The sequence below is a fragment of the Talpa occidentalis genome, unplaced genomic scaffold (assembly GCF_014898055.3).
Source record: "Talpa occidentalis isolate TD23 unplaced genomic scaffold, MPIMG_talOcc4v2.1 talOcc4.17, whole genome shotgun sequence".
NCBI classification, from domain to species: Eukaryota; Metazoa; Chordata; class Mammalia; order Eulipotyphla; family Talpidae; genus Talpa; species Talpa occidentalis.
The window spans coordinates 2268234-2291234 of record NW_023601754.1 but is presented as its reverse complement, the minus strand read 5'-3'; the positions used below and the strand labels follow the sequence as shown (position 1 = coordinate 2291234).

At 53.3% G+C, this 23001-nt stretch overlaps 1 protein-coding gene across 1 annotated transcript; it reads right to left on the bottom strand.

Moving 5' to 3' along the window:
• Positions 1 to 1268: 1268 nt before the first annotated feature.
• On the bottom strand, positions 1269 to 22172 carry NOD2 (nucleotide binding oligomerization domain containing 2). Its single transcript, XM_037515772.2, has 11 exons — positions 21620 to 22172; positions 16599 to 16704; positions 12333 to 14148; positions 9763 to 9846; positions 9489 to 9572; positions 7184 to 7267; positions 5370 to 5453; positions 4876 to 4959; positions 3189 to 3272; positions 2460 to 2543; positions 1269 to 1390 (listed from the first exon to the last, which is right to left on the bottom strand). The coding sequence occupies exons 1-11, from the start codon at positions 22076 to 22078 to the stop codon at positions 1318 to 1320; spliced, it is 3042 nt and encodes a 1013-aa protein (XP_037371669.1). The 5' UTR covers positions 22079 to 22172; the 3' UTR covers positions 1269 to 1317.
• Positions 22173 to 23001: the final 829 nt, after the last annotated feature.

Sequence of the window (23001 nt, the reverse complement as noted above, 5' to 3'; positions counted from 1 at the left end):
TTCAGCAATAAATTATCTGGTCGAAAACACCGCTTTCCTCCTTCAAGTAGAAAATTGAGCTTTAATATTTGACAACTTTCAGGAATATTTTTCATTGTTTGGTCACAATGATGGCAGCTTGGGTGACTGAACAGTTTTCTCCTCTGAGGTTACTTACAGCACAAAATTCATGCTCATGTTATTTATAAAAATACAAGCTTGGAAGAATAAAACAAAGGGGGTTATAAATATTAATCAGTTTTCATAAATAGTAATGTTTAAAATAATAACACTTGCACAGCCCCTGATGGTTTACAAAGGCTTCTTCAACAGACATCACTTTTTAAAAATCCAGAAAAACATTCGCTTTGTAAAGAAAGGCCTTTGATTTCACCCCTGTAAATTTGGGGTCCATACCTTGATGTCCTAAAGCATTCTGGCACAAATAAAATGGAAGCATCTCTTTTGAGTACATCTTGGAAGTCTGCTGCCAGAGTTCAGACACAGGCATCCACTAGAGGCCTAGTGGGACCCTTCAGAATGCTGGCCCAGATTAATCTTAAAAAGCTGCATTCAGATGACGCTAGTTTCCAAAGATTTAACCAAAGAATAATTGATTTTACTGAAACAAAAGTCCATGTCATAACAGCCATAGTGGTCATATCTTCGTTGCAAATCTAGAATGTCTTGGAGAATATGACAGCTTCCAATAATGTCTTAAATGCCAGAAGCGAGAACACAGTAAACTGTAGCCCCTTCCTTCCTGGGGGGTGAAGGGGGAGCAGGTAGCTACTAAGCAGCTAGCAATGCTGAGACCACCCCAGTATTCTGAGCCCTTATCCACAGAGGACGGGCCATATGCCCAGGTCCAGGATTGAGGCGAGGAGCCCGATGTGAGAAACAACGTGGATCTGTGCCCATGGGGTGAGACATGGCAGAAGGCTGCTCCCCGTGTACCCATCCTCACTGAGCAAGCAGGGGCAGGGGCCTTGCACGGGAGTCCGCATCTTTACACCAAGAGGCCACACCCCTGGGCCTCACTGACAATCAGTCCACACTGGTCCACACTTGTTGGCCCCATGATATTGGGGGTGCTGTCCCTCCTGGACATCCCATGGATTGAATCTTGGGAAGAATTTGGTGGCAAAACTAGGCTTTGGAAAAGTCTATTCTGCAGAGACAATATCCTTCCTCTTCCAAACAGAGGGGACCTGTGTGTGCCCCCAGGCAAGGCAGGACAGGGCCTGTCTGAGGGCTGCCGCCAGAGGCCACGCAGCTGCCAGATCCAAACCCACAGGCTGCTCACTAACAGGCGAAGATGAGCGTGGCCCAGGGTCATCAGAGCAAGAGCCTGGCATCCCTGCGACAGAGCTGCTCCACGTCCTCTGGAGAGAAAGCATTTCCTCGGAGCCTGGGGGGTGAAGCAAAGAGAGGACCATGTGAGGACAGATCAGGTGGAAGCTGCTGCTTCCTACACGTGCCCAGAGCTTCACTGCAGCCCTTCTGGGAGGGGAGTTAGCATGGGTCCTGCCCTCCACCACACAGGACGCCTCTGAGCCATGGTGTGTGGAGAAACAAGCCGCCAGGATGCAGAAGAAAGCTCTCCATCACAGGCCATGTGAAGAGGCCTTTATTTTTCACTTCATCCTTTGACAGCCACAGTTGCTGCCACCTTGATATGCTTTTTGAGAGAAGGGTAAGTCTGCATATTTAAAGTGGGGGTCACAAGACCCCGGGGATGCAGCAGGTTATGGACAGCAGCCAAAAGCAGGCAGAAAACGTGCAAGACAAGCATGTCCAGGGCCTCCTGTCAGTAGGCCGCCAGCCCAGCTGAGTGGGGTCTGTCCTCTCTACTCCGCTTAAGTAGCAGATTTGGCAGCTTTATTGGGAAAATCCTGAAGTCCAGCTTTTATAGGGAACCGCTAGATTTTAAATACTGGTTTCTAGCCCAGTGCCTGAAACATATATAGTAACATTCACTCATAACGTGAAACTGGGGGGAGCCTCTCTACTTATTATCTGAGCAACAGATATATCCCTGGAAAGAGGCAGACACAACTTGGAAGCTGTGACTCAAGGCTTCTCCAAACAGATGAAGGAGCATGGCTGTTGGTTACGCAGGCCTGGCTGCGTGGCCCATGGTCCCGAGGCTGCATAACTTTTGCCCAGAACTGCCGAGGGTCTAATCCAGGCACCAAAACTGTGTGAAGGCGGATGCCCTGCCTCTCCCCAGTGTCTTTCTTGGACCACAGCCCCACCCCTGGCCTCCTGCTCTTACAGTAAGCACCCATAATTTAGGAAAGGTCGCTTAGAGAGGCAGGGATCTTTCCAGCTGAGAACCAGATCTGACACAGGCCCAGGGGCCCTGCATGGCAGAGCCAGAAGGGGTCTTGGGATGCTCCAGTTTCTCTCTCCCATCACCCTTGTTTCATATATAGGCAAACTGAGGTCCAGAGAGAAAGGCGGTTCGGGGGCCTTACCAGACTTCCCGGATGGCGTCATTCCTTTCAAGGGCCTGCAGGAGGGCTTCCGCTCCTCGGCAGGTGACACAGTTGTTGGACAGCCTGGAGGGAAGTTGCCACAGTGAGCTTCAAGGACGCTCGGGTGTCCTCTGGGCTCAGGCCAGTCCAGGGGGCTTTGGGAACTGGCTGGCCTGCTGTAGCCCATCGGCCCCTGCAGGGTCCCTCTCCAGTCTGAGATTCCCAACAAGCTCAGCCACAAAGTTCAGTGACTGAGGTGAAGTGCCCTCTCTCTTCCACTGACCAGGCCCTTGTGTCTAATGCAGCACCTGTTCCTTTGGGACGTATCGTCGTTAAGGACGTGCACATTAGTGCCAGGCTTCCTGGGTTCAACCCCTTACTTTTTTTCATTTCAAGCCAATTTCCTCATCTGTAAAGGGGACCAAAAAGAGTGCTCACCTCATGAAGAACAAGAATGAAACAAAGTTTGGCATGTTCTATACTTAACTTCCCGCCTCATTTCATTTTCCTCTCACCAGTGTTTGCTGGGAACCCTTCCCAAGTGAACAGCCTGCCCTGGGATCGCTGTCTGCTTTGGGCTTTGGGGGGAGGCCAGACAATACCAGCTGCCCCCAGGAGGTCACCCCGTGTGAGTTAGCCAGGTGGGCAGGTGCCCACGTATCTGATTCAGAAACAACCCCTTCCAAGCACGGTTACCACTGCCCCGGCTCCTGCTCGCGGCTTCCTTACTTCAGGACTTTCAAACTTGAATTTCTCTTAAGGCCTCTGGCAAGAGAACACACACCTTCATCCCCGAGATGGTTCTCCTCCAGGCTGGCAAGCATGAGAGAGAAAACTCAGTTGACATGGTAACGTTTATTATGGAAGATGATGTCAATAAAGATTAACCCACATGCTCCCCATTTAGAAAAGCCAACATCTGAAAATCTGCATTTACAGATAAAGGAAGACCAGATAAAGCACAGCGTGTGGATTCGCAGTTCCAGGGCACTTTGGGGAACTAATCTGCCCAGGTCTCCTCTCCACAAGAAGTTCCCTCATGTCCCAGCTACTCGATATCCACTTTCCCTTCTTTACTAATGAAGCCGAATTTCATTTGGGCAGCTTATGTTTGGTGAAAAGATGACATTCACCACCCTCCCTTGCAGCCAGGGTGGCCCAAGTGACACTGTGTGACCATCAGCACACAAAGCCAAGTTGACCGATGGGACTACGGGGGATGGTCATTAAAGGGGGGAGACCCTGTGCCTTTTGCGTGTGCCATTTGCCCTTCAGGATATACAAGCTGACGCCTGGAATACAGAGGGAATGCTGTGCACACTGCAGCCATGTTGTGATTGTGAGGCCACCGGCCAAGACCGAGGATGATGGGACAGAGAAGCAGAGTCCAGGCCTGCTGGTCCTGGCCAGCCTCCTTACCGGCCCTGTGCTGCCAACCTCCAGACTGCCCGGACATGACCAAAGAAGCCCTGTGGCTTAAGCCACTGTAGATGGAGGTTTTTTGTCACTTGCCATCTACAATGTAGCCACAGGGATGCACTCACGGTGAGGTGTGCATCAAGAAAGAACCACGAGTGACAAAACCCACCCGGGACACAACCTCAGTGAACTGGCTGAGCCTGTGAGCCCTGTCGCAGCCAAGGCCTGGCCGTGTGCCTATTTCGTGGCGACGCTCATAGGTGTCAGTGCCTTTCTGCTACCAGGAGAAATCAACAGCATTTCATCTGCATGATATAGTTTGGAGCTGTCCAGGACATGTCATAGGAAGGTTTTACGACAGTATCTGAAGGACGAGCGAGGCGGGATCAGGTTCAGATCAACAGGGTCAACACGAAGCACAGTTGATCCTTTAACTTCCCCCAACTCCTCGGCGCCTTCCGGGTGAGTCGGCTCTAATATAAGTTAACCTTGAGTTAACAGACGACACGGGGTAGCAGCAGTCTGGGCCTTGGAGAGCAAGTCCAGCAGTCGTGCTACCAACGTGGCCACATCACGTTTGTTTCCCACAGAGACCTGCACATATGCCCGGCCTACATTAAGCTCTTCAAGCCGCTTCTTAAAAGCGTTTTGTGAATGGAAGCATTCCTCGTCTCATTTTATATATAAGAAACCTGAGGTTTGGAGATGGTTACTGAACTTGCCAAAAATCCCAGTCAGGCCTTGAAACTCAGCCTGCTGGGTCCCGGAGCCTGTGATCATCGCCATCATGCCACATGGAGGCGGTAAACACACCAAATAAGCAAGACGTGTAAACAAAGGAGAAGAACAGCGCCCATGTGCCAGGCTCTTTAAGCTTCCTGGCATCAGGGCAGAGAAAAACAAAGACAATCACCTAATGACAACTATTCCACAGGTGAGGCTAGGAAAAGAGGAAGCCATTGCCCACCTCCCCGAGCTAGCAAGTCCCCAAACTCACCAGAGTTCTTCCAGCGCCACGTTCTTTTCCAACATCAGTGCTAAGGACTGAGCACCCACACTGCCGATGCTGTTCCCCACCAGGCTGGATGTAATTGTGGAAGAAAAAAACATGTGAGAGCAGGGACCTCAGAGATAAGCTAGCTCATGAAGACCCAAATGCAAGGCCCACATAGTCCCGCTCGCCCTGGCTCCACTTGGAGGCATCACTCACTGGTTACAACATTCTTTTTTACAAGCCCAGGAGGAGCCTTAAAATCTTTTCCAACATGGTGCCCTGGGCAGCTACTACTTGAGATAACACTCGCGGAATCCAGCCCAAGATCTGCATTCACAGACAGGGGCTCGGCCCCCGAGCAGGAAGGGACAGGTCCAAGGTCACTGTGAAGGACTCAAGCTCCTGACTCCGGTCTTTCTCCCTCCTCCCTAAGGGAGAGGTGCCCCCTTCTCATGCCAGCTCCCCCATCACAACCGCAGGACAGATGCGAAGCTTACCTGAGCCACCTCAAGCTCTGGTGGTCACCCAAGGCTTCAGCCAGGGCCTGGGCACCCTTGTCACCCACCTTGTTGCCCCAGAACCTGAAAAGGCCAACAGAGTCAAGACATAGAATCATTGAGTATCCTCTGTGTCCTAACAGTGCCCCCGTCCACGCCTGCGGGGAGGGCAGGCCTGCCAGTCCCAGAAAGGTGTCAGTGAGTGCCAAGGTTGCAGCCAAATGGGCCGTCTCCATCTTTTTAATGGGATGGGCAAATGGACTCATATTTGGCTTCAGAACAGACTTCTAGAATAGCAGGGGCCCACCCAGCACATACCCTCCGGGACAGAGAAGGCCCCTTGCAAGGCAGTCAACACAGTTGTGACATTTTCCTGACATCTAGGTCAGATCTGCTTCCTGGTAACAGCCACCCACATGTCCTTAACTACCTCCTGGGACCACACAGAATGAGTCTCGTTTTCCACAAGCAAGCGCTTTGTCTCTTGCTCCTGCTGAACATGCGCAGTCCGTTCATGGTGCCTTCGCCTCTGGATCATCCTCCTCAAACCCACTGTCATCTGGAAACATCCCTTTGCAAAGATGGAGCCCAGCTCACACCTTGAAAACCAGACTATGTTCCACACAGGAAGTGAGCCTGATGTGTGTTTGCGCAAGTGAGCGGAGATGGCTGGGATGCTGAGTGCACTTTCGGCCACTAGGTAAATATTTGCTGGGCTCTGGCTGTTTGCCCCAGGAATGTGACAGCAAAAAACTAAGTGTGATCAACACAGGACCCGCTCAACGGATTACAGGCATCCAAGCAATGGAGTACCATGCAACCGTTCACTTGAAAGTGAGGTCATGAGCTTTGAAAAGATGCCTATATGATAGGGGGAAAAAAAGCAAATTAAAGAACAATTTGTATCATATGATAGTGTCTGGGCATTTCAGCCAAATGCCTGCCCCAGACAAGTGTTTAAATAAATATGTGCTGGAAAAGAAATACACTGACTGTGCGGGACGTGACCTCAGGCAGGAGACAGCCAGTGGGGCTGTGGTCACCCCCATTCTCCTCTCTGCTGCGACGAATGCAGCTTGGGAAAGATGCGAATTCCAAATAGACTGTCCCACTCTTGGCTCCAGCTGAGCTTGTAGGCGCCAGGCCTGTCCTGAAATGGGCCAGAAAACCCTGGACCTCAAGTTAGTCGCTCTTGCCGAAGTCTTGGGTTCTAAAACCCCATTCTTGTCACATGGGTCCCAGTTCATACCAGGGCCCTGGGCAGGACTGCCCTCCCAGCTGTGTCTGCCTCCTCTGCTGCCCCCGGCAGGGCCTGGCAACACCCGCCGGCAAGCAGGAGCTCTGAAGACTGGCTTCCTCCCATCCTGCTTCCAGTCTCCATCCTCATCCTCTTTGTCCTCGGTTCCCATTCCCCGGGGGAACTTTTTTAAAATGGCGGCTTCTGGGCTGTGCACCCAGCTGTTTCATGCGAGGAGTCCAGCACCGGGAGCTCTCCAGGGGCTCCACTGTGCTCACAGACTCCTGGACTCACAAAGGCGGGAGGCACAGCCCTAGCAAGGCCCAGTGAGCTTCCTGCCCTCACCCTGGGCACTGCCACCCCCAAGCCTGAACTTCCTGTTTATCAAGTGAAGAAGCAAGTGCTGAGGCATCGAAGGGCCGCCCACTCTCTCCCGCCCACTCTCTCCTGCCCACTCGCCTCCCATGGTGGCCAGGCTGCCTCTGGGGCCTTGTGGCTCAAGAGCTTCACCTGCCCCTAAGGGCCCCCAATCCCCAAACCCTTCCACCTGGGCCCCCTGGCCTCGAACACAGCCTACCCCAGGAACTGCAGGGAGGCGTTGGCTCTGAGCCCCTGGGCAAGCACCTCAGCTCCTGACGCTGTGATGTGGTTGTTCCCCAGCCTAGAAAGGAAGACAGAGAGCAGGACCTGAGGCCTGTGCGTGCCCTGAAGGCCCAGCCTGGAGGGCAGCGAGGCCTGTGCAGAGAAACACAGACAGAAGCCTTGAGCTCTCCCCAAAGCAGATGTCCCTGCAGCTCAGGGCTCCGCAGTGGCCCCCATGACTGCATTTTCACCAGCGAAAGGAAAGGGTGAAAAGGCTAGTTTTGCAAAGGAGCGTGACAGGTCGGGGCCACACTAGGCCACTGTCCCGGGAGGCGGTTTCCCCTGGGGAGCTGTGTGAGGCACTGTCACCTTTCCCCCGGGAACTGGTCAGGCTCCGGGCATGACCCTGCAGGTTCCCCACATCCACTGCCGCGGCAGATATCATTCACCTGCATCGAAAGCACCTGGGGCAGGCCAGGTGGCTGGGAGAGCAGAGGGGATCCTGCTGAGCCTTTGGGAAGGGGTTTTGGAAAGATCCAGACACCACAGAGGGTTTCACAAGAGGTCCCCAGAACTCACAGCCACAGCCCGGGCTTCCTGGAATAACTCTTCGTTATTTTTTTTTTTTTTAATATTTTTAAAAATATTTTTATTTTTATTTATTTATGCATACAAGAACTGGGGTGTAGGGCAGAGGTGTTGGGGGGGTGAAAGGATTCACCAGAGACAGAGTGGGGAGCAGAACAGGCGGATCCACTGAAATCCACTGCTGAGGGGAGCAGCGGGCGAGACAGGAGAGGTCTGCCGCGCCATGTGGGTCAGCTACTTGGTCGGGGATTGAACTCAGGCCTCAGTGGCTGGTGATAGCTTGATAGTGTAGAGACTTTAACCCCTGTGCCACCAGGGAGGCCCAACACTTCATTCTTTCCAAGCATGTTCCCACCCGTCACGCCACTTTGGCTCACAACAATCCTCTAGGCCAGCTCTTATTAGTCCCTTCAAGAAGGGGTGTGGCAGTCTCTCAGACTTCAGGCCAACAAGGTGTAGCTAAGGGCTGAGGCAGCTCTGCTGGGAATCCAGCTCCCCTCTGCATGAAGGCCACTTCCCACCGGCTCCTCCTGGCCAGTCCAGACGCAAGGGACTCCTCTGCTGGGCCAGCTTGGCTGGCTGCAGCCCCTCCCCAACCCCCCTACCCTGCCCATGGCCTTCCTGCTCACTCAGAACCACACTGAAGTATAAGATGCTTCTTCCAGACTTTCTGACTAGCTCAGCTCAGGCCTGCACCGCAGCCCAACACTCCCAGACTCCTCCAGCCCTCCCCCACTTCCCCTCATAGGCACAGCACCCATGAATTTGTTGTACTCCAGTGCCTACTGGGAAATTGAACTAACATTGGACAAAAAGGCTGAGAACTTACGTGGCTCACCCACAATCTTTCCGCCACTGATCTTTCCCACCAGCACAACCACCTATGAGTAGCTGCCACTATTCTCCTCATTTTACAGACGGGCAAAAGAGGCACAGCGACGTGGGGCTGACCCCCAAGGTCACACAGTGTATGAGGATCCAAATCTCAAGGGCCCGGACTCTGACCTCAGCTGCCCTGGCTCCAGAACTCCAGGACTCTCAATTACAACACTGTGAGTCAAAAAAAACAGGCCTCAAATTCGGAGTCTGGCCCTTTCTGCAAACCTACAGCCTCGTGGTACTGGGTCAGCCCGAGGTGACCACAGTCGCCCTCGGGCTTGTAAGTCTGGGCAGTCTTCACTCGATCTCGTCTCCGGCCTCAAAACCCAGGGGGCGAGAATGTCCCAGAGAGGAACACAGGGTTGATCTGGAGGGGCAATTTCATGATAAAGGAGATCGCTGCCGGTGGTTGATATCTCACCTCTGGGTGAGGGAGGGTCGAGAGCAGCAGAAGTGCAGGTTTCACAGACTGACCTGCACACCCCCACCAGCCATTCAGGAAAGAACGTTCTGAAGGGGCTTCGTCACCGTCGAGGTGCAAGTGGTGGCCGCACAGCTACCACAGTGGGTTCTCCCTGTGCATCAGGGCCAGAGAGCCTGGACACTCAGACACAGCAAACGAGAAGGATCTGGAAACCCTCAGGGGCCGAGGGGTAGGTAGTAGTCAAAGGGCAGGAAGGCTGGTCCACAGTTGCTGGGAAGGTCACAGCTTTAGCAAAACCCCCACAACAGAAGAAACTGCCCAGACGACTCCGAGCCCGCCCAAGGCCACACCAGGCTGACTCGCTGTAGGGGAAAGTTGTCTTCAGGGAATAGGGAAGTCCTGGACCCACCTCAAGGCCACGAAGTTCTGCTTGCACGAAAGGAGCCTGGCCATGGCGTGTGCACAGCCGTCCGTCAGCCTGTTGTTGAAAAGCCTGGAAAGTGCGAGAGAAGAGAGAGTACAGAGGACAGGGCTGCCCAAACTTGGGGGTGCCTTCCCCCCAGGATAGGAGACCCCGCCTGCAAACACTCGGCCCAGGCCTTCACTCCCAGGGCTGCTGCCCGGGGACAGGGCCTGGAGTGGGGCTGGGGACGCAGGGCCCAGGCCATGCCCGCCCGACTTACGCTAACTTCTGCAGCTGCTCGCAGTGCAGGGCGCGTTCCACGAGCTTGCAGATGCCGCGGTCTGAGATGTTGTTATCTCGCAAGCTGAGGAGGGAAAAAGAAACTTGAAAACAGAGCTGATGAGAGAAAGATGAACGAAATCTCAAAACAGACTTCTGCTTACTCCCAACATGCTTCGGGAACATACGGTAAGGACTGAGCACCCCAGGAAAGTGGGACTCCCCCATCCCTGGCCAGGGTGCTGCTGCTACGATGCGGGGGACCCAGGGCCCTTACTAAGAAGATTGGACACACGAGAGTCACTGACCTAACCTCAGGCACAATTTCCAACTCGGTAAAGAGGAAGTGAGAACCAGCTTCTGAGCTGGGAAAGGTGCAGCAGGAACTAGACAGGCTACCCCTGGGGGCAACGGCGGTTACCCCAGACGGTTAGGTGAGCCTCCAGCGGACACTTAGGGAAGAGTGGCCCGAGTTTGGAAAACCAGAATGGTCTGCTCAGAGGCCTGACAGCCCGCGCCGCCGCCCTTGCTGGCAGGCCAGCCCCTCCAGGGGTACGACTCCCATGTCACCCCATCACAAGTGTCCCTAAAATAGACTCTCAGGCCCCTCCCTGGAGCTGAGGGTTCCATTGGTGGGGAGGGGCAGGGGCGATCACAAGGAATCTGTGTATTTAACAACTGTGCAAACTTGGGAGGCCCTTACGTCAAGGTCAAGAACTCAGGCCCTGGACTCTCAGTGGAAGTTCCGATCCTGAGCACCCACTTACTAGCGATTTTCTGGTCTCTTCATCTATGAACAGGGAATGAGGACTGGGGTTGGGGGTGGCAGGGAGCATTTAAAGGGACATGCGCGGGAAGCCTGTGGGCAGCTGGCACACGGGAGGGCACCTGTAATCGCCAGCCCCTCCATGGAGTCCGCACGCGGTGCTGTCCTGAGCGCGTCCCGGTGGAAATGGTATTTAACGCTCACAGCCCGTGACGTGGTAGAAAGAATGAGGCACGGACAGGTGAAGTGGCTGCCGGGGTAGCTCAGCCCCCGAAGGGTTTGGGCCCAGGCGGTCTGGCTGCAGAGCCCGCCCTGGACACAGCGGGGCCCCTCCCCACGCCCTTGTCTGGGCTCCAGGTCATGGGCTCTTGCTGACTCACAATCAGCTCTGAAGGTCCTCAGCAGCGTTTTTAAAATGGAAAAAGAACAGAAGAAGCGAGCAGAGTGCATCAGTTAAAGGGAAAGTCATTTCGGGAAGCTTCAGTTTCACCTGGGCGCCCACTTGCACCCTCTGTCTGTCTCCCTCACCGTGGGCCACAGGCAAGAAGCTCGGGAGCCTCCCAGAGTCAGGCCAGGCCCACAGAGCCCTGCGAAGGCACCTGTGTCTGGGCCTCCTGGAGGTGTGATGTGGTCGGCATGGAAACACCAAGTGGAGAGAGGCACTTGCACAGGGGAGAGGAGCTCTCTCCCCACTCCCTCCTCCCGCCCCCCATCTCTGTCTCCCTCACATGCACACACAGGAAATGCCCACGCAGCAACCTCATGGCTGCTCCCCACCCCCACGTGCTGCGAGTCACCACCACAGGGTGCCCAGGCAAGAGCGGCAGCCGGGGCAAGCACTTCAGTGGCCAGGGGAAAAAACCCTGTGGGTTCCCACACCCTGCGCAGGGGTGTCTGCACCACTTGGAGCAAAATCACTAGTGATGTTTGTTAAAAACAGATTCCCAGGCCCCCGCCTCCAGCTACAGAGTGGGGGTCGCTAGGAACAGGGCCAGGAATCCAGTTCCACAAGCCCCTTGCCCTCAGAGTCTAAGCACGGGACCATCAACCTCGCCTCCTTCTGGAAACAGAGACAGGCACTTTGTGCCTCTGCAACCCACCCACGGGGGTTGCACGGGCTGTCCTGACTGCGGAGAGGGTCCCCTTCATTCAGGAAAGGACTGGCCTGGGGGGATCATCCAGGACTGTGGTTCCTGACCACCTGGGGTTCAAGGGCCCTTGGAGAACCCGGCTGAGGACTATGGGTCCACTATCTAGGAAAACGCACATTCCTGAGCAAAAATACTGTGGTTCACCCCCGAGGGAAACAGTATGTGCTCATCCCTTCCGGTACCCGGACAGATCCAGGCTCCCCTGCACCTGGCCCTCGGTCCTGGGGGCCGAGTTCTGTGAACCACCCTAGCAGGCACCCCCTTAGTGCCCGTGGGAGATGCAGCAGAAGGCAAGACAGGGAGGGGAGCCCGGGCCGAGGGCCAGTGCCCAGGCCTCACCATTCCAGGCTGCTGCAGCCTCAGTTACTACCAGAAGCCCTCTCCACACCCTTCCCCTGCAGTGCTGGGGGCTGTGGAGATGGAAGGGGGTACTTCGGGAAGCATGCAGCACAGCCTGGCCAACTGGACACCCCCTAAATGACTGTTGTCACTTGGGCTGCTGCTACCAGGAACAAGGCCCAGCCCCGGGAAGGGACCCGCCTGGGTGCACAGGACAGGTGGCAGGGCAGGGCTGGCCCTGGACTGCAGATCCCAGCTCGGTGCCCCCGGCCTGCCCCCCGGCAGCCCGCCCACGTGCCCCCCAGTAGCACTCACTACAGCGCCTTGCAGACACCAAGGCACGGCAGCAGCTGCTGTACACCAATGTCGCCCACAGAGTTGTGGTCTAGCTGCAAGGCCACGGGCCGCCGCAGGTGCCGCAGCACAAAAGCCAGGGCGGCGCACTCGGTGGGGCCCACACTGCAGAAGTTCAGCTTGATGTGCCCAACATCCAGCCCACGCACGGCCTCCCGGGCCAGCCGCTCCTCCTGCATCTCGTACAGACTCCGGATGAGCCAGACGAACCCGGGCATGGCGTGCATGCTCTTGGCCTCCCCGGGCACGGCCGGGGGGATGGAGTGGAAGTGCCTGTGGAGGCTGCGGGCCAGACATCCCCGGGCACAGGCCTGGCGGCGGAGCAGGGCCTTCTCGGACACCTGGCACTCAGCCAGCAGGCCACAGTGTTCCTGCGACAGCAGCCCCGCCAGGAAGGCCGCTGTGATCTGGAGGTTGTGCGGGTCGACCCCCTGCAGCAAGGCTGCCACACTGCCCTCCTTGGGCCCCGCACCTGGCACACACATCCTGGGCAGCAGCCTGGCCAGCAGCGAGCTGCCTGGTCTGTGGCAGCTGAAGAGGTGTCTGAGCGAGGATGGCGGCATGTCGGCACTGAGCACAAGGTAGAATGCAGCAAAAAAGCACTGGAAAGTGATGTGCAGGAACTCCAGGGGCCCTGTGCTCCCGGGCAATGCCCTCCCAGCGCGCACCAGGAAGCCAAGGGCAATGTCTTCCATGTCCACGTGCGCCGCCTGGAGCTGCTGAGCCGAGAACACATAGCAGCATGTGCCCAGGCCCTGGAGGGCCAGCTGGCCGAGGTGCAGGAGGGTGGGGAGCCTGGCCCGCAGCAGGCGGGGCTCCAGACCCTGGGCAGCCGTGTCTAGCGGGGAGGCGTGCTGCAGAAAATGCTGCAGGATCAGCAGGTACATGTCTGTAGTGGTCTTCAGGGACTCCCCGCCCTGCAGCAGCAGCTCCTGGTGGCACTTAGACACCATCCACGAGAAGACAGGGAGGTGGCACAGGCCGTGCAGCGCCGAGGTCGCTTTCAGCAGGCTGATGAGGCGATCGGCCACCTCTGGCTCCCGATGGCACCTCCTCAGGTATAGCTCGATGCCCTCCTCCGAGAAGCCCTTGAGGCTGAGCTCCATGCGGACGTACTTCCTCAGGAGCGCTGACACCGCGTCTGGACGGCTGGTCAGCACCTTGCGGGCGCCCTTCAGCAGGTTGCCCTGCAGGAGGTTGAAGAGCAGATTCTGGACAGATGTGGGGTCCGTCGGAGAACAGTGCCGCTGGCTATCCGAGAACCTGAACTTGAACTCATCAAAGCCATCAAAGGTCAAGAGCACACGGTCAGGGTGGTCCAGGAGGAACCGGAAGACATCCTGCTGCCCCAGGTCGGGCCAGCAGCAGTGCTCAAAGAGCAGTGTCTGCACAGACAGAGGTTTTGCCACACACTGCAGCTGCCGGCAGCTGAATGGGAAGACGAAGAGAAACTCCTGGAAGTCCCGGCCCAGAGCCCAGAGCAGGTGCAGCTGCTGCAGGAGCGTGCTCTTGCCGCTGCCCGCCTCGCCCACCACCAGCACCGTATCCGCGTCCTGGTTGGTGTGGTCGTGGGGACTGAAGAGCTCCTCCAGGCCCAGCAAGGTGGGGCTCCTCTGCAGGGCCCCCGCCACACCCACATCCGTGTGGATCTCCAGAACATTCTCTGTGTATATTTCCTCCAGACAGAGATTCTCTGCCCTGTCATAGGTGCTCAGGAAGCGAGACTGGGCAGACACCGTGGTCCTCAGCTTGGACATGTACTTCTTACAGGCAGCATCTGGAAGACAGAAGAGGCTAATAGGACCCTGGGAGAGGGGGAACAGGACCGGAGGGTGGGCTGCACAGGGACATGATGCTCTGGAGGCGAGAAAACAGCCATCAGGCCCCAGCCCTGCCTGTCCACTCACAAGCTGTGGACTCTGAGGACAGTCGTGTGATTTCCCCAAGCCTCAGTCTCCTCCCCTGTGAAGAGGGAGAGATGGAGGTTCCATGACATCTAGGATTTTAACTTGAGTCACTTAGCTAAGGCACGTCAAGTGTTTTCTTCCATGCCCAACAGGAAGTAGCCCGCAAGACAGGGTGACCGCCGCCGGGGCCGCTGCGGTGAGGGGAGCACTGGGCTGGGCGCCCGCACTGATGCCACTGCCCCCAGGCGAGCTGGGTGGCCCCGGGTCCATCCACTCACCACCGAGCCTCGGCGGGGTCTTTACAAAGGGAAGCAGGAGGCTGAAGGGCTTGGAGCCCCGTTTCTGAAGTCACATGCACCTGGGTTTAGAACCTGGGCAAGCCCTGAAGCCTTTCTGGTCAAGAGTCTCGTCTGCAGAAATGGAGACAATACGCATCTCGAAGGACTGTGTCGGGGGAAATGAGCTAAAGGGCGCTTAGAAGAAAGTGTGACTTGTGGCAAGCTCCCAAAAGTTACTGTTTCTGGTTGTTTTTAGTAGGTGTGGCAGTTCCAAAGGGTCCCCAAACACTCCACAACCTCGTCCTCAGAATCTATGAATAAGTCACCTGACCTGCAGAAGGGACTAGACAGACATGATTAAAACTCAAGACCTAGGGCTCAGGCCTCCTCTCTGCTCAGAGAACCGTCCTTCCTTCTCCTTATCTGACAATAAATTTCTTACTTTTCCCCCTAAAAAATAAAACTCAGACTTCAAGAGGGGTCATTGTCCTGGGTTGTGTGGATGGGCCTGGCACTGAATGAACTCAAGGCCTCTGGAGTCCAAGATCCTCTCGCCCACGCGCCTCACGTCATTCTCGGCCACGCGAGCGTCATACACTGGGGCTGTCCACAGGCCGACGCTGCTTTTCCTGTCACTCCAATACCTACGTGAGCAAACCACTTCCTGTGTCAGGGATTACTTCCTTTTTTAGGAAATGAGGAAGTGGTGGTCCAGGACCCCAGGCCAGAGGGACCTCAGAACATAGGTCACCCCACCATGGCCTCACTGTCCCCAACCGCATTCTGGCCCATTCCTACCAAACCCCAGATACATGGTAACTTTCAGCGGAGCTGCCGTGAAAGTTGCCGAGGACATGTCTCTGTGTTTCCTCTTCTGAGAAGAGTGAGGCTTGTCATCGCTCATATCGCCCTCGACACATCAGGAGCACAGAACAGAGACCACGAAATAGACAGTTTCCTTGCTGGTGCCCTGATTGTGCTGTAGATTTTCCACTGCCAAAAATTTCCAGATTCTCCAGAAAAAAAAATTACCTCTCATTTTAAAAACAAACATATGTCACCTGCAACAGCCACCTCGGGAACCCTGTGCCCTGTCCTGGTGCGAAGCACAGGGCTGGCTAGCTGTGCCCGATGACATCAGTGGCAAAGGTTAACCAAGGCCTGCCCCTAAGGCGTGCACCCCGGCGAGCCCTGATGTCTGTGTCGTACTCCCAGGGGAGATGGTGCCCACCCAGGCACCACGCACAGGACTCCAGCTACCCCTGCCCCAGGCGTGCTCACAGCCCAGCGTGATCAGCCCACATGCCTGCGCCACACAGGACCCCAGGGTCCTCAGTGCTGAGGGCCTCTCCCCACGGCGGCGCAGGAACGAGACCATTTGACTTTCACGCTCTCTTTACAGCCGATGTTCTCTTCTCCCACCAAGAGAGATATGTGGCGGGGGCTGGTCTAAACCCAGATCATCTTCCCCCACATCTTCACTCAAACTCCCAGTCCCCACTTTCACCTGATGAAGTGGAGGAAACACCTGCTTCTCGGGGTCATTGTAAAGGGGGCCCTGCAGCAGTCGGATGTCCCTCCTCTCTCCAGGGGTTTCCTGCTGCTGAGCTGGGTCGCTGACCATGTGCAATAAGAGATACCATTTGGGTCCTAGTCTCTGATAGCAGCTAAAGTGCAGAAGCCAAGGGATACCCACACTCATTCACAAAGGTCATCCACATCCTTTTCGACAATGAGAGTTATTTAGTAAGGAACTCTGGCTAGCCCTCACCACATGGGAGTTCCAAAGACCATCCCTCAGTGCAGAAAGCAATAAAAGCTAACTGCTGTCATACACGTGTTCATCCTTCCAACCCCCCAACAGCCTCACAAGACAGGGGTGGCGTCAGCCTTAAAATGAGCAAAGTGAGTCTTCAGAGGCTTGTCGGGCCAGCAAGTGGGATTCTCACTCACAGGTCTCACTCTGGAGGGTTTGCTCTTAACCGTGAGCCTGCATCACCTTTAATTCCCTTTCTGATGAAGCAAGAGGAACACACATATACCTTCGAAAGGCAGGGCCAAGGGCGCTGGTAGTTCCTGAACATGCTGTAAAAGGAAAGCTGCCAGTCCATTCACCTTCACCGTGGCAAGGTCAAGGAGCCTTCTGGCCTACGGGGAAAGCAAAAGTTATTACTTTTCAGAAAGGCTGATGGAGAGGCGTGAGCAGGCTTGCACCGGTCACTGCGCTCTCAGAGGTCTCGCTCTTCCACCAAATAAAAGCGAGAACAGGAGCCCAACAAGACGCGCCTCAGAGATCAGTAAGTATTGGGTGTTTGAACACACACATCCAGGCTGCTCTCAAAACCTACCGAAAGTGTGAATAACAACATTAACCACAGCAAGAGACAAAAATATACAAACCTAGAGATCAGAAAAAACAATTCTGGAAGCTGGAAATCATTTGGTTGGAAGAGAGACAAGTCGTCAGGCTTAACAGACCATCTCTGCCCACGTGATTCCCCACTTTCACCTCAACCCGAATTCTCCCTCTGGACTTTGGGTGCACACGTCCAATTACCTACTTGCCACCTCTACTTAGATGTCTCAGAAACACTTCCAACTTGCCGCCTCCCAAACTAACCTCCTATTCCACAAGCACAAAACCAACAGCCCTCCTGGTCTCAGTTAATGCCAACCCCATTCTTCTGGATGCTCTGCCCCAAAGTTTTGGGCCACCCTTGAAACCTCTCCTCTGGAATCCACCATCAAATCCAGCTGGTTCCACCTTCACAGAATACCCAGAACAACCTTGTCCAACAGAAATATAATGCAAGACGCAAATAAAGATATGAGTAATTCTGAATCTCCTAAGTCACTTTTTTTAAATAAGTGAAATAGATAAATTTCATTTAATTATGTATTTTATTTAGCCATAAAATGAGAACAGAATGCTAAAAGGCAGAACACACAATAGCTCTCAAAAATTAAAAGAACGGTATTAAAAATGAAAAATTCGAAATATGTAAAGATGAAACTGAAGATGCCATAAGAAAGTAGAGCAAAAAGATACAGAGCTGGAAATATGTACAGAGCCCCAAATATGTAAAATAGCAACACATTTCAGAAAGCAATCAATATTAACAAATTTTAGAGGGCAATTTTGCATTCTTTCTTTCATATTGAGTTTTTCAAATACAATCTCGTTACTTAGCAGCCACGTTTCAGGTGTTCAACAGCCACACGTGGCCAGTGCTCACCAGGCTGGATGTGCAGCGACGGTCACTTCTCATCACTTGCTCCACTGCCATCCTGATCCAAGTCATCATCATTGTTCACCGGGAAGCTGCAAAGGCCACTTCCCTGCTCCCCCTGTTTCTGTCCCTGTCCCTGCAATCCATTCTCAACACCATAGTCGGAGTAAAATTCTTTACAAGCAGAAGCCAGATCACACCACTCCTCTTACAGATGTCTCACCCGTCTCCTCTTTTCTCAGAGTGAAAACCCAAGACCAACAGGAACTTACAAGGCACGGAATAGGCCCAAGTCCTGGCTGTGATAACCCACACCCCCTGGCTACTTCTCTAATATCACTTCTTATCCCACCAGTGTACTAACCCCAGTCTCTGAGAAAAATCAAGTACTTGCCCGCCCCTGGGGCTCTGTCCTGTGCCCTCCAGCAGAATGCCCTTCCCAGCCATCCACCAGGTGACTTCCCTCACTTTTTTTGAGTCTTGGCTCAGATTTCACCCTTTCAGGGAGAACTTCCTGACCATGCTCAGTCCTCTGCTTCCTTTTGCTCACTGTTATCTTCCTGAACACCCCCAGAAATGTATCCCCCAGGACAAGGGCTTTTGTCTGTTTCGCCCAAGGACATAATCCCAACACCTGGAGGAGTGCCTGGCACTGAGCAGGTGCCCAAGGACTTGGCAAATTAATTAATAGGAATAGACTCAGAAGAACCCAGAAACCCAATCCTAAGCCAACGCTAGGACATGGAAAACCACACAATGGACATCTGAGAATCTGCAAGATCAGTGAAACTAAGAGCAGGTACTGCCTGGAAATCTGGTAAGTCCACTCTGGGAACTTGGCCAACCCAGGAGGAAAGGTTTAAAGGAACAAATACTGCCATTCCCCAAAATGTCTACAGTGAAACTCAAGGCAGACACGTTTCATCTGCATGCACTGAGTTTCCAGGAACTGTTAAAGTACTTTATTTTAGTCATGAGCAGACAACAAGGATTATCGTACGTCCAAAGAAAGCATTTATAGGAAGTAGAGGCCAAATAAGTGTGGGAGAAGAAAGCAACATGTAGGATAAAAAAGGTTATGTAAGGTAAAAAAAAATTACAACATAAAAACCCACCCTATCATTATGATCCTTAAGCAAAAAACAAATATTGGAGCCATAAAATGAGAACAGAATGCTAAAAGGCAGAACACACAATAGCTCTCAAAAATTAAAAGAACGGTATTAAAAATAAAAAATTCGAAATATGTAAAGATGAAACTGAAGATGCCATAAGAAAGTAGAGCAAAAAGATACAGAGCTGGAAAATAATGAGAAGTTAAAGGATAAGTCCAGCATTGCTGAAGTTCAAATAACAGTAGTTTCATAAAAAGAGAGAAAATAGGAAGGAATCATCAATAAAGAACCTTTCCAGAACCTTAGGAAGGTAGGAGTGTGGCTTAAATGTGATAATTATACAGGGCTAACCCCGGTGCCTGGCACATGATAGGCACTTAGTAAATAACATCAATGGGCATTTTAAGGAATTATTTCTTTAACTTGCATTTTGTCTCACTGCACAACATTTTCAGTCCCCAACTTGCACTTCATGACCACCACCTTTTTTAAGGCCAGTCTATGCAAGTGTGCAGACAGTCCTGGATTGGCAGGGTATGTGAGTTGGACATACAGCAAATGTCACCTGCTCTGACCCAGAAATTCAGCTACTTGGGAAGGCCACCAAGTTACAGAATCAGAGAATGGCAGATTTCACCTGAAACTCAGAGTGAGTTGCATTCTAAAAAATTAAACCTCAGGCAGTTCCTTTATAAACCCTACAATCCTCAGATCTCTCTCCAGCATCCTTGCCACCTGCTCAAGTCGGCTCCAGCACTCAACACTTTCCGGTCTGCCAGGCTGTCTTAGGGTGAATTCATAGCTCATTAAAATGCAACCTTTCTACTCTCCTAATATAAAATTTAAGGTTATAAATTTCCCTCTAAGTTCTGCTTCAGCTGCATCCCATAAATTTTAATAAACCATATTCTCATCATTGTTTGGGTCTGAATATTTTATGATTTCCCTTATGATTCATTCTTTGACCCATGAGTTATCCTATTTCCTTTATTTCATCAATCCTGATACTTCCTCTAACCTCGAGGTGATTGCATTAAGCAAAATAAATCAGAAAGTGAAAACAGATATCGGCTTTGCTCATCTATGGAATATAAATAACCAAAAAACACACAGGCACAATACAGAGGGAATAAAACTTGGACTTAGTGAAAGAATTTAATGGTTACCAGAGAGAACAGGGCAGAGGGAGGAAGGGCTGGGAGAAGGAGGCTAACGGGCACCAGCATGGGTGGTTTGGTGGTGGGTGAGTGGAACGTGTACACATATGGAGGAACAAAAATTTAAAAATTAGAAAATCAAAATTAAAACAAAATACCTACTCTATTCATGCCCTATGTCCTCCAGTCCCTCGGGCTCCAGACTACCTTCTCTAAGCCCCACAGAGCATCCAAACCAGATCACAAGATGACAAGACATGATCCTAACGTCCTGGTGTGATTCCATCCGCCCCAGACCCCACGGGCGAGTACGACAGCTAATATGTCTGCTGTCATCTCCACGGGCCAGGCTCAAGTTGGCAGCGCTCAGGTGACAAGTGCAGGTTTCCTATGCGCTAATTGGGAGGAACCACATCACACCTGTTCTGTAAATGCTTAGCCCCCTGAGCCAGTTTTATCCGCACCCTGAAGAAAGACTGGCTTATTCTCTCTGCCTCAACCTAGGTTTACCTTGATTGGACACGGTACTTTTTTTTTTTTAATAAACAAAAATAGAAGCTAAAAGGTCCCCCAACCCACCCTGTCCTCACACTGCAATGTAATTCCAATGCATTCATTCAATCATTCGCATATTTCACCAACAAGTATCTTCTGAATGCCTCCTCTTTGCAAGGTACTCCAAGCATAACAAGCTTTAAGACAGATCCTGGCATGCAGTGGGCATCTAAACAGAATCTGGCTAAATAAATGAATGAATGATTAAGGATGAATGAGTCAAGGCACTAGGTGCAGCGCCAGCCCTCTGATTAACTGTGAGCTCACTCAACCACTTTCCTGGGCCTCAATTTCCTGGTAGCAGAATGTTAATTCGTGCTTCATTTGCATCACAGGAGGCCTGAGGATCACCGGTGGGGAATGGGGGGGAGTGGTAACAAAACAAAGCTCTTCAAAGACACCTTTCTTTTCCTGTGGTTTCTGTTGAATCATGCATCTTTAGATGTAGTTAAATCCCAACTCCAGGTCTATGATCTAATGCAATTTCCCACCAGGAATCCAATGTGGGTATTTAAATGCTATTAGTACATGATGTGCTGTCTTAACCATTAAATACAGACGTAATATAATGGATTTTGATCTGATGAGCTACACACTGAAAAGCAATGCAAGTATACCAGTATGGAATACCACTTCTAACAGAAATGACAGTTGCCAACGGAGTTAACAAGGTATTAACAAGAGACACCATTGCATTACACAAACCAATCCACTGATTTTTCCCAGAGGGGAAACTAAGGCCAGAAGATTCCCCATGGAGAGTTTCCATAGAGACCTGCCATCTCCCAGAGCCTGTCATGGACACCTGGGCACCCAAGCCCCTGACCAGCTGCATGCAGGGCGTCCTCTCATCAGAAGTGGCATGCCACTAAGCTCCAGAGCAACTTCTACGTGCCTAGCCACCGTTCCCTTCTCTCCACAGGGTTGACGAGTGAAGACCCACTAGTCTTGGTGACTAGGCGCCCTTTCCTGAGAATTCCGATTGCCCGAGGCAGCAGCACCTTACCCGTTGGGATGCTGTGAAGATGGGCAGCCTGATTTCATCATACTCGTACCGGCTGATGAAGGCCCGCTCCCGGGCCACGTCCAGCACGTGCTCCACGTGGCTGTAGAGTCTCCTGACGATGGCTGGCCGGTGACTCTGCAGGTCGCGGGCTGGTTGGGGTGAGCGGGGGTCCCAGCGGTCAGGCAGCTCGGGGGCCTGGCTGTCAGCCTGGGCCTCTCCCACGGCCGCCACGAGCTGTTCACAGCCCCAGGTGCCCTTATTCCACACAGTGTCCAGGAGGCGCCTGGCCAGGTGGGAGAGGGGCTGGCCCACGAGGCGAAGGCCCTCATAGTCCTCCCAGGAGAGGACATCCCAGGAGAGCAGCCAGTCCAGGACACTCTCGAAGCCCTCCAGGGACCCAGAGATCAGCAGCCCCACCAGCTGGCTCCTCCGCGCCTGGAAAGCCTCCTGGGTGCACATCTCACCGCCTGGGCAGGAGAGAAAGGGAAGAACTCCAGAAGCCAGCTTTGGTGCCTAGAGAGGGAAGCCCAGCAGCCACGGTCCCGCCCTCAGATGCTCCCTACCTCACGTTCCTGTTGTGCAGAGATGAACTGAGTCCAGAGAAAGCAAGAAACAGACTCAAGATCCCACGGAGAGTTTAAAAGCGCCAAGAGTCAAATCAAGACCCTGGCCCCACATCCAAGCTTCAGCCCAGCTTAGGAAGTTGAGAAAGTCCTGAGCTAAGAGGGTCGGGAATGAACTCTGAAGGCAGCTGAGAGGGCTTGGCCATGTCGGCCCAGCCCAAGGCCGCTCTCTCTCCAGCTGAGGCTAGTATTTACTCAACACTGATAGGGAGGGGCCGTATGCCAGCCCCACTCCAAGCACGTCCCACATGGGCCCTCCCAGCCACTCGCAATGGGGCTACGATCAGCCCATTTCACAGATGGAGAAACAGACACAAAGAGCCTAAGAGACTTGGACAAGGGTTCACAGCTAGAAAAGCTGGAGCCAGGATCTCAGGCTACTCCGCAGGCCTTTACCTGCCTTAGATTTGGGTTCCCTGTGCCTGCGTAAGGGGCAGCCCCAGAGCCCTGCTACAAAGATGTCATCCGGGGGAGCAAGAATCATGACCCCAACCACACCTCTCAAAGCCTATGAGTGCCTGCCCCCTCCATCACTTCCCCTTCTTTGCCCCAGGCCCTCCCCTCCCTCCAGGGCCCTCACTTCCACACATAACATACTGTCAGCTCTGCTTCTGTCAGTGGCTTGCTCTGAGCTCAGCCCCCAGACTCTGGGTTCTGAGAATTTCAGGGAAAGCAACCTCTTGGGGCTTTAAGCCCTGGGAGGGTCCCCAAGCAGCAGATTCCTCAGCAGGGTTTGTCCTGTGATAGTCCAGAGTCCAG